Source organism: Ranitomeya imitator, chromosome 3 (genome assembly GCF_032444005.1).
Source record: "Ranitomeya imitator isolate aRanImi1 chromosome 3, aRanImi1.pri, whole genome shotgun sequence".
Classification (NCBI taxonomy): domain Eukaryota; kingdom Metazoa; phylum Chordata; class Amphibia; order Anura; family Dendrobatidae; genus Ranitomeya; species Ranitomeya imitator.
Window position 1 is genome coordinate 268,851,524 of NC_091284.1, and position 14,509 is coordinate 268,866,032.

Here is a 14,509-nt window from a genome sequence, read left to right on the forward strand (position 1 = left end):
GACATGTGCCCGTAATAGGCGCGGGCAGAATCGCGATCTGCCCGCACCTATTACCTAGTTAAATGCCGCTGTCAAACGCAGACAGCGGCATTTAACTACCGCTTCCGGCCGGGCGGCCGGAAATGACGTCATCGCCGACCCCCGTCACATGATCGGGGGTCGGCGATGCATCAGGATGGTAACCATAGAGGTCCTAGATACCTCTATGGTTACTGATCACCGGTGGCTGTGAGCGCCACCCTGTGGTCGGCGCTCACAGCACACCTCCATTTCTGCTACATAGCAGCGATCAGCAGATCGCTGCTATGTAGCAGAGGCGATCGAGTTGTGCCTGCTTCTAGCCTCCCATGGAGGCTATTGAAGCATGGCAAAAGAAAAAAAAAAAAAGTTAAAAAAAAATGTGAAAAAAATAAAAAAAATATAAAAGTTTAAATCGCCCCCCTTTCGCCCCAATCAAAATAAATCAATAAAAAAAAAAAATCAAATCTACACATATTTGGTATCGCCGCGCTCAGAATCGCCCGATCTATCAATTAAAAAAAAGCATTAACCTGATCGCTAAACGGCGTAGTGAGAAAAAAATTCGAAACGCCAGAATTACGTTTTTTAGGTCGCCGCGACATTGCATTAAAATGCAATACCGGGCGATCAAAAGAACGTATCTGCACCAAAATGGTATCATTAAAAAGTCATCTTGGCACGGAAAAAATAAGCCCTCAACCGACCCCAGATCACGAAAAATGGAGACGCTACGAGTATTGGAAAATGGCGCAATTTATTTTATTTATTTTTTTTTAGCAAAGTTTGGAATTTTTTTTCACCACTTACATAAAAAAATAACCTAGTCATGTTAGGTGTCTATGAACTCGTACTGACCTGGAGAATCACAATGTCAGGTCAGTTTTAGCATTTAGCAAAAAAGCCAAACAAAAAACAAGTGTGGGATTGCACTTTTTTTGCAATTTCACCGCACTTGGAATTTTTTTCCCGTTTTCTAGTACACGACATGCTAAAATCAATGATGTCGTTCAAAAGTACAAAATAAGCCCTCACATGGCCAAATTGACGGAAAAATAAAAAAAGTTATGGCTCTGGGTAGGAGGGGAGTGAAAAACGAACACGGAAAAATGAAAAATCCCAGGGTCATTAAGGGGTTAAGGATGATTTTACATATGGACACACCCCACCCCCTCGCTTATCTGTACGGTCATGTGGTATGTATATGGTAGGCATGTCCACTGCTATGACCTGGAGATTACTATACCTTGTGATTCAGGAAAGCAGGGTGTACAATTGTATAAGTGCCACTTCTTACCAAAGCACCTCTCCTATCTTTAGTATTACATCAGGGGAACAGCAGTGTGAGCGGCCTCTTTTATGTTTGTTTTGTTATGGGATGTTACATATTTTGCAACTTTCTCCTTTTTCAGTTGAATTATTAAATTACTGGCATGTAATGTTTATTTTTTAGGGTATTGAATTTAAGTCTACTTCTTCTGGACAGCATTTTGTCTGCCGGATTGCACCTGAGGTCAGTATATGCCTCAATTATGCATGCTTATTTTTTATACTGCGTTTTAAGAGGCTCTCAAATTTTTTTAAATGTTGTCTGCTGCCAACTTGTTTGTCTTTGCTTTTTCTGTATATTTTACCGCCATATATTTTTCATTAATTAGCATACAGTAATATGTCATGGTTTATAACAAAATATCTTTAACGACAAAAGCTTCCCTTGCTGAATACTATCTTTTATTCTTTTACTTCTATAAAGGTACATGTGATACCCCATACAAGATACGTTTTTAATTGCAACAGGATGTGTAAATAAAATAAAATAGAGGGATCAAAAGTATTTCCGCAGCAGTTAGATTGCATTGCACTCCAACTGCAATACACAGCGTGTGTGTCTATGTATACCATATATACTCGAGTATAAGCCGAGATTTTCAGCCCATTTTTTTAGGCTGAAATTGCCCCTCTCAGCTTATACTCGAGTCATTGTCCCAGGGAGTCAGCGGGGGAGCGGCGGCTGTGACATACTCAATTGCTCCCGGCGCGGTCCCTGCAAGTCCCTGGTTCTCGGACAGCTTCTTCCAGCGTTGAGCGGTCACCACCCCATAAGGGTGGAGCTGCATATTCATTACTGTAATGAGCGGTAACGGTGACTGCTCAACCCTTGAAGAAGCGGTCAGCGCCCGGAGAACCAGGGATGTGCAGGGACCGTGCCAAGAGCAGGTGAGTACAATGGGGAGGGGGAGCACTGCGCAATAATCACCTGTCCTCATTCCGGTCGCCACTCCATCTTCTGCATCCTCTGCAGTGACACTCAGGTCAGAGGGCGCGATGACGTGGTTAGTGCGCGCCGCCCTCTGCCTGAACAGTAAGTGCAGAGGACGCGGAAGACACAGCGGCGTTGGCACGAGGAGAGGTGAATATTGCAAGTTCCGGGGGCCTGAGCAACGAGAGGTGAATGTCATTTTTTTTTTTATCGCAGCAATAGCATATGGGGCAAATGTGTCTATGGCGCATCTAATGTGGCCATAATCACCATTTGTGGAGCACTATATGGGGCAAATATCTTTATGGAGCATCTTATTGGGCCATAATCACCATTTGTGCAGCACTATATGGGGCAAATACCTTTATGGAGCATCTTATGGGGCCATAATCGTCATTTGTGGAGCACTATATGGGGCAAATATCTTTATGGAGCATCTTATGGGGGCCATAATCACCATGGGCGGCACGGTGGCTTAGTGGTTAGCACTGCAGCCTTGCAGCGCTGGAGTCCTGGGTTCGAATCCCACCAAGGACAACATCTGCAAAGAGTTTGTATGTTCTCTCCGTGTTTGCGTGGGTTTCCTCCGGGCACTCCGGTTTCCTCCCACATTCCAAAGACATACTGATAGGGAATTTAGATTGTGAGCCCCATCGGGGACAGTGATGATAATGTGTGAAAAAATGTAAAGCGCTGCGGAATATGTTAGCGCTATATAAAAATAAAGATTATTATTATTATTATTATTTGTGGAGCACTATATGGGTTAAATATCTTTATGGAGTATCTTATGGGGCCATAATCAACGTTTGTGCAGCATTATATGGGGCAAATATCTCTATGGAGCATCTTATGGGGCCATAATCAGCATTTGTGCAGCATTGTATGGGGCAAATGTCTGTATGGAGCATCTTATGGGGCCACGTTTGTGCAGTATTATATTGGGCAAATGTATCTATGAAGCATCTTATGGGACCCTTATTAACCTTTATCCAGTACTGTATGGGGCAAAATGTGTCTATGGAGCATTTTATGGGGCCATTATTAACCTTTGTGCAGCATTATATGAACTGTATGGAGCATTATATGGGGCTCCTGATTCAATATGGATATTCAAAAACACTTCTACTGATGTCTCAATTAATTTTACTTGTATTGGTATCTATTTTTATTCTTGACACTTACCAGTAGCTGCTGCATTTTCCACCCTAGTCTTATACTCGAGTCATTAAGTTTTCCCAGTTTTTTGTGGCAAAATTAGGGAGGTCAGCTTATACTCTAGTATAAACGATAGATATACCTATCTCCATATATACGTGTGTGTGTATATATATATATATATATATATATATATATATATATACATACATACATACATACATACATACATACATACATACATACATACATACATACATACATACCAGATTGTGGCCCGATTCTAACGCATCGGGTATTCTAGAATATGCATGTCCCCGTAGTATATGGACAATGATGATTCCAGAATTCGTGGCAGACTGTGCCCGTCGCTGATTGGTCGAGGCAACCTTTATGACATCGTCACCATGGCAACCATTGTGACATCTACGTCGATACTGTGCCCGTCGCTGAATCAGAAACGTGGGATTTCTACGTCCTTTATGACATCATCGTCGCTGTGCCCGTTACTGATTGGTCGAGATCTGGCGGCCTCGACCAATCAGAGACGCGGGATGTCTACGTCCTTTATGACATCATCGTCGCTGTGACCGTCGCTGATTGCTGAAGGCCTGGCGGCCTCGACCAATCAGAGACGCGGGATTTCCAGGACAGACAGACAGACAGACAGAAAAACCCTTAGGCAATTATATATATATAGATGGTGAATCCTTATGCCAAAAGGAACAAATCTGAGGGGTAAGACTTACCAATTTGAAAAGTTCACATTTCCTTGGCACCCTAATATCTACTGTAAGTACTGTATAATATAAATATGTGTGGGTAAAATATGTATTATAATATATGTAATATACACTACTCACAAAAAGTTAGGAATATTTTTTTAACATGAAAGTGGTATCCAAGAAATATAATTTCTCCTTGTGGAGATTGACATGCTAAGCATGCCACGATGAGGAGACTTAAAGCCGCAATGCTCCTCCGGGAAATACGCAAATTGTCTCTTCAGAGAGGAAGAGCACTAGAACTCTAGAGCCACCTATTGGCGTTAGCAATTCTAAAAGTCAATGTCGACCCTTTAACGAGCCTTGTCACATGACTTGGGATAAAAGCCAAACCAGAATCTCAATTTGCAGAGACCATTTGAACATGAAAGTAAGGCACTTAAGTAGAAATGTGCAATGGTTATTTCCTCATCTCAAACTATTTATTGAAACAAAAGCAAACAGTGGAGCGAATACCCCCCCAAAAAATGTCAATGTCAAAAACTTATGTGACCTTGAACATCACTTAAAGCTTGACAATGATGTTGTAACGAATGAAAGCGGAGGCACAGGTTTTGCAGTGCACATTCGTTAATTGCAATTTTGTGGAACCACAGGATCACGAACCGAGATAACTGCAGGGGGCGTAACTATGCCAGCCCCAGACACCCGTACTAAAACCTCTCGAACAGGGTCAGAATGGAATGCCCAGGGGACGCAGGTGCTACATACAGATAGAGCCCGGTTATGTGGAAGCTGGCCCAGCGGTGCAGATATTCAGGCAGGGATAACATAGAGTAAATATAAATCCTACATGAGAAAAAGGGACACCAGAACCATACACAATCTGAGATCTAGTAACCACAAATGGCAAAAAACATTTTTCAATCAAAAACTCATTTTATTAGATACTGTACAACACTCAGAAACACTAAATATACACAGAACAATTGGACGAGTATACCAAAGGGAAGAGCAAAAAAGACCGAATCCACGGTGACATAAGGCGGAACATCCCTTAAAAAACAGGTCTGAGAAAGTACCTAGCCACTATAATGCATAGGCTCAGAAAACCTGTTACATTGAACCAAAAAGGCAGGGGTCACATTAATATAACAGGCCGAAGAAAAACACTCCGGATACCTGCTGACCACAAACCAAAATTGCATATTGCATACCATCTATTTACTATAGACAAAAGTGCCAGTGCAGGAAGTGCAAAAAAATATAGCAGCAATCGGTTCAGATTAGAGCTTACCCATGTGGGGAGATGATACCGCTATCAGCCGTGGATCCGCACTGCCCCGACGCGCGTTTCGCATTGCGGGCTTCTTCGGGGGGCCGTGTGGATACACCAGACATGTCACTGCCTTATATGTGTGCCCTGAGCGTCAGCCCACACGAACGCATGCGGGGCGGGACCCAGGCCGCCGTGCGACACGTCCGTACATCCGGTCTGCGGTGCGGGTCAAAGGAAATGCTTCCTGTGACGTCACTGGCCCGGACCGCAGCCATAAGGATGACTTTGGAGACGCAGGCAGAGCCGGGATCACACGGCGCATGCGTATCTGGGAGCGCTCAGCGGCACAGTATGACCAAAAGGAAGATAATTCCAGGGCAGAGGATGGACATCAAGTCATGGTGTAGAAAGCTTAATACAGTGTGTATGCATACTTAAGGTCCAAAAGAAATAAATAAAAAGTAAGAAATAATAAACGAATATACAAACAATACAGAAGCCTGATTAACAACCATATACACTGGGAATCCACATGTTCTGGAGGTGTCAAATATCAGTTGTTTAGACAAAACTTAGTTATCAACAGTTCTTTGTTGTAAGAGAAGGGCTTGTGGTTATTCCCGCATCCTCCATATATGATTATGGCCTCATCTTTCCAGGATCAACTCCAAGGTGGATCCAAGTGTATCCATGCGGTAGTTGCCAGCTGTAGTACTGGATTAATGCAGGCAAGAACAAGGACAACCAGATAAACAGGACACTAAGTGAAATAGGTAATAAAAGAATAAAACACATATACTGAAAACATACTATATTAAAACCAAAAAGGAAGGCAGAGAGCAGGGAGGGTGTCAAAGAAAGAAGTTACAGAAATGGGGCAAAAGACAGCTTTTCATTCAGACCATGGGGGAACATGGTACCCAAAGAGACTATCCATCGACATTCAAGCCGCGCCAGAACCCGTTTGAGATCACCATCACGGGTACCACAATGTACCCGATCTATGCCACGTACCCTTAAACCGGTGGGGTCACAGTTGTGGCGCAGCCTGAAGTGTCCAGGGATAGTCTTGAGGTTAGATGGATCAGTGCAATTTTTTGCAGCCTGGATGTCCCTCACATGTTCCCTTGTCCGTATCCGTAGCTCGCGTGAGGTAAGTCCCACGTAAATGAGCTTGCAGGGGCACACAGCGTAGTAAACCACATATGTGGTGCTACAGGATATGTAGTTCACAATCCGGTAGTCCCTACCCCCATCTGCTGAAGTAAAAGATGCTGCCCAATCGATGTTGCGGCAGGCCAAACAAGATCCACAAGGGTAACAACCCCACCTCTGTTTTGATGTCCCAAAAATATTTGGGGGGTGGCTACATAATGGCTTCTCACAAGTATATCTTTCAGATTTCTCCCTCGTCTGGCCGTCAGCAGCGGTCGTTCTGGAATAATACGCTTTAGGCTGGGATCTGTTCTAAGTACTGCCCAGTGCTTCTGCAGCACTTGTCTCATGGTATCCCACTGGTTATTGTATGTTGATATAAACCTTAAGGGTGGATCCCTCTTGGGCTTATGTGGAACTCTACACAGTAGCCCATCTCGTGGTTCCCTTTTTGCACGAGAGTATCCGTTTTTGATGCTCCTATTGCTGTATCCCCGGTCCCTGAATCTCCTGGACAGGTCCCGAGCCTGGTCTTCAAACAAAACATCCGAGGAGTAGATTCTTTTCATCCTTAGAAATTGACCAATTGGAACTGCTTTTATGGTTGAGGACAGGTGTGCTGAGGTGGCATGTAAGAGTGAGTTTACCGAAGTAACCTTCCGGAAAACATCACTCTGAATATTGCCCACACTGTCCACCAGAATTTTAATATCCAAAAAGTCAATTTCTTTTGCATCAGTCTTATACGTTAGTTTGATGTTGTAGGGATTTGAATTCAGCTCCTGGATGAGATCTCGAAAACCAAGCTCGGTGCCCTGCCTTACAACAAAAATATCGTCTATATAACGATACCAGCACTGCGCATGGGAGGCGGCCCGTACGCCCTCCCCGAAAATCTCCCTCTCCCAAAGGCCGAGAAAGAGATTAGCGTACGAGGTCGCACAGGCCGCGCCCATCGCAGTGCCACGCTGTTGAAGAAAAAAACGGTCTTTAAAAGTAAAATAATTGTGCGTCAGTATAAATTCCAGGAGCTCCAGGACCAGGGAACACAGATCACCATCCAAATTGCTACTGTGCAGAAAGAAAGATACAGCCCTCAGGCCATCAGCGTGACCTATACTTGTGTAAAGCGATTCCACATCGATCGCCGCCATCAGCATATCTGGTTCGAGGGAGAGGCCATTTATTTTCCCCAGGACGTCCGTTGTGTCTCTGACATAGGAGGGCAGAGTCTCCACAAGTGGGTGAAGATAATATTCAATGAATTTACAAGTCGCATCACACAACCCTCCAATGCCAGAGACAATGGGACGCCCCGGGGGAACCAGAGGGTCCTTGTGGATCTTCGGCAACAGATAGAAGGTAGGGACCACCGGATTCCTTGTGCTGAGACCATCACGGATTTTCTTTGGGATAATACCCTGTGTAAAGGCCCTATCCAGGATTTCCTCCAAAATTGTTGTGTATTTCACGGTAGGATTTTGAGGAAGTATACTATACGCTTCCTTATCCTTCAATTGTCGGAACGATTCCCTCTCATACATCTGTCGGCCAGAGCACCACATTCCCCCCCTTGTCTGCTGATTTAATCACAATATCCCTCATAGCTTTTAATTCCTTAAGGGCCTTACGTTGTACCCAAGTAAGATTATCTCTTTTCTTTTTTTCGGAGATAGTTCTAAAATCTTCCAGAACAAGTTTGTTAAAGATTTCCACTTGTGGGTACAAAGACAAGGGGGGGAAAGCGGTGGACCTGGGAACGACAGAGGTAGGGAATGTACCTGAAGTAGTGGGAATACTTTCCCGCTCGAGCTCCTCGAGTATGGACAAAACTTCTTGGTCTCTTGTTGCATTAAGATCATCAAGTTCCATGGGTCTACTGTGAAGCCTACGCAGAACCACCTTACGTAGGAATAATTGCACATCCTTCATAGCTGTAAAATAATTAAAACTGTTAGTTGGCACAAAAGTCAGACCTAAGCTAAGCACTTATTTTTGTGGTCCTGACAGAACATGCTTGGAGAGATTAATTACCTCCAAAGTTGGATTAGCTTTAGATTTCTTTTCTAGTGATTGAGGAGGTGTAAGTTAACATAGAGTAATAGTCATAGGGATAACATAGAGTAATAGTCGTCGGATTACTGGTAGCGTAAGCAAGGGACTGAGCTGGCTCGGGCAATACTGTCGTGGTCCTAGTTCTGGGTTAGTAGAACAGCTGGACCGGGTAGCAGTAGTAGAGGCAGTGCAGGTGTCGTTCCAGGTTCCGAATAAGGAGTCACCAGTAGTCTGAGGAGACAAACAGTATTAGCCGTATACAAGGAAGACTCAGGCAAGGCATAGCAGAGCTCAGAGCAAACGGAACACTAAACCGGAAATTAGCAACAGGAATCACTTGTTGCTTCGGCGCCTTCCCAATGGCAGAGGGGCCAGAAATAACACAGCATAACATGATTGGTTAATAACAACATATTTTAAAAAATGCGCGCTGTCTCTTTAAGAGACTGGAAGTGTGCGCGCCCTCAGCACCATACCCGTGGAAGTCCTGGCCGTGCAGAAAATGAGTCTGTATGAAGTGTTCAGCAAGCTCAGGAGCAGACGGAAGCCCAGGCAGAGGAACGAAGTGAGCCATCTTTGAAAAACGATCCACCACAACCCAGATAGTAGTACAGCTAGAAGAGATAGGGAGATCCGTAATAAAGTCCATCGCGACGTGTTGCCAGGGAGCAGTTTTGTTACGGGCACATGGACAGGCTGCAACCTACTCCAGGATATCTTTGCCCATGGATGACCACCAGTAATAACGGGAGATTAATTGTAAAGTCTTTTTATGACCAGCATGACCGCCCAATTTGGAAGAATGACCCCACCGAAGGACACGATTTCTGTTCAAGGTGGACACCAGAGTTTTTTTACCTGGAGGAGGCCGGGTGAGATTGACAGAGGCTACTGGCACAAACCTGGACGGTTCAATGGTATGTTGAGGTTCTTCCTTGAAGTCGGGTGGCAGGAAGGCTCTGGAAAGGGCATCGACCTGGACATTCTTGTCTGCTGCACGGAATTGACGAACAAAATTAAATTGAGCCAAAAAACAAGGACCACCTGGCCTGGTGGGGATTGAACCTCTGTGCAGGCTGGAGATAAGCAAGGTTTTTATGATCAATGAAAATGACAACCTGGTGAACTGCTGCCTCGAGAAGATGTCGCCATTCTTGCAAGGCCAACTTGATCGCCAACAACTCCCGATCTCCAACTGAATAATTTCTTTCGAAAGTGGAAAAAACCTTAGAGAAAAAATTCACATGAAACCATACGACCGGTAGATGATTTCTGAGAGAGTACCGCTTCAGCCCCTATGGAGGAGGCATCTACCTTGAGAAAAAATTGTATCAGAGTCTGGTCGATGGAGAACTGGAGTGGAACAGAAGGCTTCTTTCAAAGAAGTAAAGGCATCCTTCGCCTTCGGGGTCCATCTTCTGGGATTCACGGCTTTCCGGGTTAAGGTTGAGATGGGAGCCACCCGGGTGGAAAAATGTGGAATAAATTGACTATAATAATTAGCAAATCCCAGGAACTGTTGTATTGCTTTAAGACCAGACGGACAAGGCTATTTGAGGATGGCAGATCGTTTCTCAGGATCCATCTTTAGACCAGTAGACAAAACTATGTAACCGAAAAAAGGTAGGGAGGACTGCTCAAACACACATTTTTCAAATTTAGCATACAGTCTGTTCTCCCTGAGCCTTTATAGGACCTGGCGGCCATGCTTCCGATGGGTAGTTATGTCTTCAGAGTAAATCAAGATGTCATCCAGGTAGACAACAACACATGAATAGATGCGATCTCTAAAAATGTTGTTCACAAACTACTGAAAGACCGCGGGTGCATCACTGAGACCAAATGGCATTACTAAGTATTCATAGTGTCCATCTCGGGTATTGAAGGCTGTTTTTCAACTCGTCTCCTGCACGTATATGAATCATGTTGAAGACCCCTTTGAGATCAAGTTTTGAGAAGCTCTTGGCCCCTTGGAGACGATCAAACAGCTCTGAAATAAGCGGTAACTGTTATCTATTCTTTACCTTGATCTGGTTCAATTCCCTGTAAACGATGCAGGGCCATAAGGATCCATCCTTTTTCTTAACGAAGAAAAATCCTACCCCTTCTGGAGAAGATGATTTTCAGATAAAACCTCTAGTCAGATTCTCCTGGATATATTCTGACATGGCCTGGGTCTCTGCATGGGAAAGAGGATAGATTCGCCGAGGAGGGGCAGATGTTCCGGGAAGCAGATCTATGTAACATTCATACAACCTGTGCGGAGGTAGTCTCTCCGCCTCCTTTTTTCCGAAGACATCAGCGAAGGCCTAGTAAGCGGATGTTAACCCAGGTAGGGCGGCTGGTTGAACAGAAGGAGCAACTGGACAAATGGAGGTGATGCAATGATCAGAACAGTAGCGCAGGACCTCTCCAGTTCTCCAATTCAGAACGGGTTCATGGACCAGGGTAAACCTAGAAGCAAAGGATGGGACAAACCGGACAAAACCAAAAAAGCAGATTCTTTCAGAATGCGTTAGACCTACCCGGAGTTCCACTGGCACAGTCTGGAACTGAACGGGCTTGGTCAAGGGTTTGCCATCCACGGAAGTCACTCGTAGCGGATTAGGGAGAAGGTGAACTGGATTCTGATAGCGATTCACAACCTCTTGTTGGATAAAATTCCCGGTGGATCCAGAATCAAAGTAACAAAGTTCTGAAAATTTTACAGTGCCGAAAGACAACGAAACAGTCATCTGCAGAGATGGCAAGAGATGAACCTTACCTAGCGTGGCCTCTCCTACCAATCCTAGGCTCTGGAGTTTTCTGGCCTCAGTGGGCAGGAGCGGATCTGATGCTCAGAACTGCCGCAGTAGAAACATTTTCCTTTCCATGCAACGCGCCTCCTGGCGCTGCCTGGCCAAGCTCGCTTGATCCACTTGCATAGGCTCGGGAAAAGAAGCTGGGGTCGGGAACATCGACAGGCTCGGGGACTTGGGATCCATTCAAAAAGGTTTCTTCTCCCGCTTAGACTCCTTTGTCCGCTCTTGAAAGTGCAGATCAATCTGGGTTGCCAAGGATATCAGGTCATACAGAGTAGCAGGAGTATCCCAACCCGCCAGCTCATCTTTTATCCTCTCGGATAAACCCTCCCAGAAGGTAGCCACCAAGGCCTCATCATTCCAGGATAACTCTGAGGAGAGAGTGCGGAAATGTACTGCATACTGAGCCACTGTGAGGCTCTCCTGGCGTAGCCAGAGAAACGTGGAAGTGGTCGAGGAGGTTTGGCCGGGTTCATCGAAGGTCCTGTGGAAGGATTCTAGAAAGGACTGACGGTTATAAACCAGAGGATCCCCTCTCTCACATAAGGGGTTTAGGCAGGCGAGAACTTCTTCAGCGAGGTGAGACATAATGAAGCCCACCTTAGCCCGTTCAGAAGCAAATATATGCCCCAGGAGGGATGGTAGCGTAAGCAAGGGATGGAGCTGGCTCAGCAATACTGTCGTGGTCCTTGGTCCGGGTTAGAACGGCTGGACCGCGTAGCAGTAGTAGAGGCAGTGCAGGTATCGTTCCAGGTTCTGAATAAGGAGTCACCAGTGGTCTGAGGAGACAAACATATTAGTCGTATACAACTAGGACTCAGGCAAGGCGCAGCAGAGCTCAGGGCAAACAGAACCTTAAACCGGAAATTAGAAACAGGAATCACTTTTTGCTCCGGCGCCCTCCCAATGGCAGAGGGGCCAGAAATAACACCGCATAACATGATTGGTTAATAGCATATTTAAAAAAATGCTCGCTGTCTCTTTAAGAGACCGGGGGGGGGGGGGGCGCATTCAGCACCATCCGGGAAAGTGCTGGCTGTGCGCCAGGAAGCAGGAGGAAGGCCAGAGACTCCGGCAGGGTTTGGGGTGCAGAGAGAGTGGGAGGTACGGGTGCAGGCATGGGCATAACAGACGTCTCATGCTGTTCACTAGTGAAGTTATTGTCTGCTGAGGCATGGCATCTCACTCTTCTTGAAGGGCGGCCGTCAGGTCATTGAGTTTTTGGGGTACAGAGTTATGAACCTCTACACAGTGACTCAACTGATCCCATAGGTTTTCTATGGTATTCAGGTTTGGAGAAAGTGCAAGCTGCTTCATTTGATGTACCCCAGTCTCCAGCAGACATTCCCTAATGATGTGACCTCAATGAGCTTGAGCATTGTTGTTTATGAATTTGAAATTAGGCCAGTGTTGTTCATGCAGAGGCACAATAACTGGATTAACGACGTTTGTAAGTAGTAGAGGCTTGTCTTTAGCGGCCATCATTTCTGCTCCGCTTGAATCGATTTTCATCAGTGATGATGGTGTGGTCAGGCACCCTTGCAGGTCATCTAGGACGCAGACCATGCTGATGTAAACTGCTTTGAATTGTCTGACATGACACTTGGCTGTTTATCCCATCCCTTAAATGTACCTGGAGTTGTGTGGCATTCATCATCCGGTTCCGAAGGGCATTGTTCACAATGAAGCTGTCATCTGTGTGGGATGTGGCGAAAGGACATTCACTTCTCTGCCTTTCTGGAACTCTTCCAGTCTGTGTCTCTGTTGCAACCTGTTGATGACAGAATCTGACATATTAAGCTCAGTGGTCACTTCATCTGAGAACATCCTGCTTGAAGCCTCGCAACGGCGAGGTACTGATGATCATCTGTCTCATGTTATCCAAATGTGAACAGCATGATGAGGACTGTTTTTTAATACCAATTCTAATTAAACCCTCAAAATTTATTTTCCAATTCATAAATCAAATACCTGTGAATTTTGCCATTAAGCTTCTTGCTAGAAAAGCACAAGTTGTGCAAAAAGTACTGAAACATTGAACACGGGGACATGTATAGTTTAGAGATTTCACATTGAGGTCTCCTGACAAGGTTAGAGTGCATTTTAGGATCATGATGAAATTTCACCAGAAAGCCAAACATCCCTAACTTTTTGTGAGGTGTGCGTAATAAATATACATAATATTACACATATATATTGTATAATCTGTGATGGTGTACCTTCATTCTAGGAAAGCGTATCTATTTAATTTTTTAAAGGGAAGGTACCGCGTTTGTAGATCATTAATCAATGTAATGTAGCATAACATGCTGTTATAACCAAGTTTTGAATGCATTTGAAACATATTTCGTGTTATGAGTTTAAAGAAGGTACTGGGGGCTGACATCTTATTTTCACAGTAGCAGCACAACACTTTCAGTGTCATAATAGGGCACCCAATGGTCATAGGAGATAATAGACTGACTTGACTCCATCTATTGTAATAGAACTGTCACTGCTGTGAACTGGGCACGCCTCTGTGGGCTGCATAATTCACAGTAGTGGGAGTGTTCTGCTGCCATATTCATGGAGCCCTCAGATCTGGTAACATAAGCAGTACTACTTCCAGCAGAACAGATCCTAGATTGAAGGCTGAGGGGAGTAAAATGCAGGAGAAAAGTACAGGTAGAATAGCAGACAAAGGAGGAACAGTGTACCATTAGCATTATGGGAGCTGGAGCTGTCAGGAGTTGTGATTCATCCCTCAGTAAGATAAGGAGCTGTGGGTCTGAAGTGAATGGCCAGACATTGGGGGGGGGGGGGGGGGGCAAAGCAAACAAAGCTGAATGGGGCTTATTTTTCACATGAAGAACTGGAGGTTGCTTTGGTATCATTTTGAGGTAAATAACCTTTATTGATTGCTTTTTAATCAGATTTTTCAGACGCAGAGTGAACAAAACCCAGCGATTCAGTCATTGTTTTTATTTTTTGCACATTCACCCTGTGGTAAAAGTGACAAAAAAAATATATAGATCTGGTATCGCCACTGACATCCGGCACTATGTGCCAGGAGCGGTCA

General features: G+C 44.8%; 1 protein-coding gene across 3 annotated transcripts in view; it reads left to right on the forward strand.

Moving 5' to 3' along the window:
* Positions 1 to 14,509, forward strand: part of CNKSR1 (connector enhancer of kinase suppressor of Ras 1) — an 81,037-nt gene that overhangs the window by 24,012 nt on the left and 42,516 nt on the right. For all 3 annotated transcript variants that reach the window (XM_069756464.1, XM_069756463.1, XM_069756465.1), the window contains one exon: positions 1,472 to 1,531. In XM_069756464.1, the coding sequence (XP_069612565.1) occupies positions 1,472 to 1,531 (60 nt within the window). The remainder of the gene's footprint in view (positions 1 to 1,471; positions 1,532 to 14,509) is intronic.